The 2,248-nt window shown below is 44.2% G+C and overlaps 1 protein-coding gene across 1 annotated transcript; it reads left to right on the forward strand.

The window, feature by feature from the left end:
* The first annotated feature begins 272 nt into the window (after positions 1–272).
* On the forward strand, positions 273–1,220 carry LOC101581526 (olfactory receptor 2A12-like). The gene has a single exon (XM_004647634.1). The coding sequence runs from the start codon at positions 273–275 to the stop codon at positions 1,218–1,220; it is 948 nt and encodes a 315-aa protein (XP_004647691.1).
* Positions 1,221–2,248: the final 1,028 nt, after the last annotated feature.

A 2,248-nucleotide genomic window follows, 5' to 3' on the forward strand; every position in this document is an offset into this window, starting at 1 on the left:
TGGACTAGCACTGTTCCCAGAGAAGGTCCACTGGACCATCAGGCATTCTATGTTCCGACAGGTGGAGTGAAGATCTTTGGCTCCGTGCCCAGTGACATAGATATCCTAGCTTCCTTCCCTTTCTCATCCAGATCAACCAAGATTTGAGCCAATCTTGAAGCTACTGGGGAGGGTGTCGTGTGTGATTCAGCTTCTCTCAACCCTGGCCTCACTTCCCCAAGCCAAAGGACAGAACAAGAAAGTACTTGTCTCTCTTTGACAGGCAGACTGCCATGCAGGGCTTTGGCAAAGAAAACCACACTTCAGTTTCTGAGTTTGTCCTCCTTGGTTTATCCAGTGAGTCACGGGTCAGAATGGCCCTGTTCATCTTCTTTTTCCTCCTCTACTTTACAACCCTTGTTGGCAATGGGCTCATTGTCACCCTTATCTACCTCGACTCACACCTCCACACACCCATGTACTTCTTTCTCAGTGTCCTCTCTTTAGTAGACATCAGCTATGTCACTACCACTATGCCCCAGATGTTGGTTAATATGTTATATCTGAGGAGAGCCATCTCTTGGGGTGCTTGTGCAACCCAGATGTTCATCTTCTTGGTCCTGGGCATAGCTGAATGTATTCTTTATGCCATTATGGCCTACGACAGGTATGTTGCCGTTTGCTTTCCCCTTCACTATTCCCTACTCATGAGCCGGGTCATCTGTATCAAGCTGGTCGCTGTCTGTTGGTCCATTAGCCTCACGGGGGCTCTGATCTACACTGTCTTCACCATGCATCTGCCCTACTGTGGACCCTACAAAATCAACCACTTCTTCTGTGAGGTCCCTGCTGTTCTGAAGTTGGCTTGTGCAGACACATTCTTCAATGACAAGCTGAACTTCATGTTGGGCTTCATGCTGCTTTTGATCCCGCTCTCCCTCATCTTGGCATCCTATGTCCGTATAGTTGCCTCCATCTTAAGAATTCACTCATCCCAGGGGAGGCTCAAGTCCTTCTCCACATGTGTGGCCCACATCACCACGGTCATCATGTTCTATGGCCCAGCCATGATCATGTACATGAGGCCCAGTTCCTGGTATGACCCGGAGCAGGACAAGAAGCTGGCCTTGTTCTACAATGTCTTCTCTGCCTTCCTCAACCCCATCATTTACAGCCTCAGGAACAAGGATGTAAAGGGGGCCTTTCTGCGAGTGCTTGGAAACAGAGGGACAGCTCCATGACCTAGGATGTCTCAGACTTGTCTCTGGCCATGGCAAGACTAGAACAAGCCCCTTTGGCTGTGCTGACTACCTGGAGTCTCCAGGAACAATTCTACACACTGCTCAAAGATGTAACATATGTGAGCAAATGTTAAAAACAGATTGAATAAATTTCAGTTTATTGAAAGTGATAGAATCTGGAAAGCTGGAAATGTTTAGGGCTTTGTTTTCCTTTTTGTTTTTTAGTTGAGGTTTATTTCTTTATTTTGGTGCCAAGTACCAAGCCCAGGTTTTCCCACTTGCTAGAGAAGCAAGCGTTCTACCCCAGAGCTAAATCCCCAGCCCCTAGCTAGAAATATTTAAAGGCATTTTAATTACTTTAACTATCTCTTACCTAATCCTTTAAAAAAAATTGGCAAGCATATATCAAGTATATATTTGGAGGACTGGAGAGATAGCTCAGGGGACTAAGCACTTGCTAAGACAAGCTTAGCGACTGGGGTTCTATCCGTGGCACCATATGCTGCCCTGTCCCAGCCCCTGGGCTCACTGAACTGGCCACTGACACCAGGTATGGAGGCATGGACCTCCATACCCGTAATCCCAGTGCTGAGGAAGTTGCAAACAGGAGGGTCACTACAAGTCCGAGCTGCATAGTGAGACCTTGTACCAAACAAATACATTTTAAAAAGTGTACATTTGGAATGCAAGAAAATAGTGTCTTTATTGTATTATTTTCTGTAATTTCTCTGTTTCTGTATAATTACTCTCTCTGTTTCACACTGCCAATATTTATCTATATACATATAGATGTAGACACTTAGATGCTTACATAATACATGCATTTAGTACATTTTTTGTTTTATTGTACATGTTTCCTCAAAATAAAAGTGACAGTTTAAATGTAACTTGTGAAGTGAGCAAATGAGTAATTTTTAAAAAGCTGAGCCAAGACTTGACCAACTATTAGCCGTATTTGTACACAAATATGTTTATAATAAATTGAGCTCTTACATTATAGCACCTAGTTTGGAAAGCAATGCTAGATA

The sequence above is a fragment of the Octodon degus genome, unplaced genomic scaffold, assembly GCF_000260255.1.
Source record: "Octodon degus isolate 3935 unplaced genomic scaffold, OctDeg1.0 scaffold00315, whole genome shotgun sequence".
Classification (NCBI taxonomy): domain Eukaryota; kingdom Metazoa; phylum Chordata; class Mammalia; order Rodentia; family Octodontidae; genus Octodon; species Octodon degus.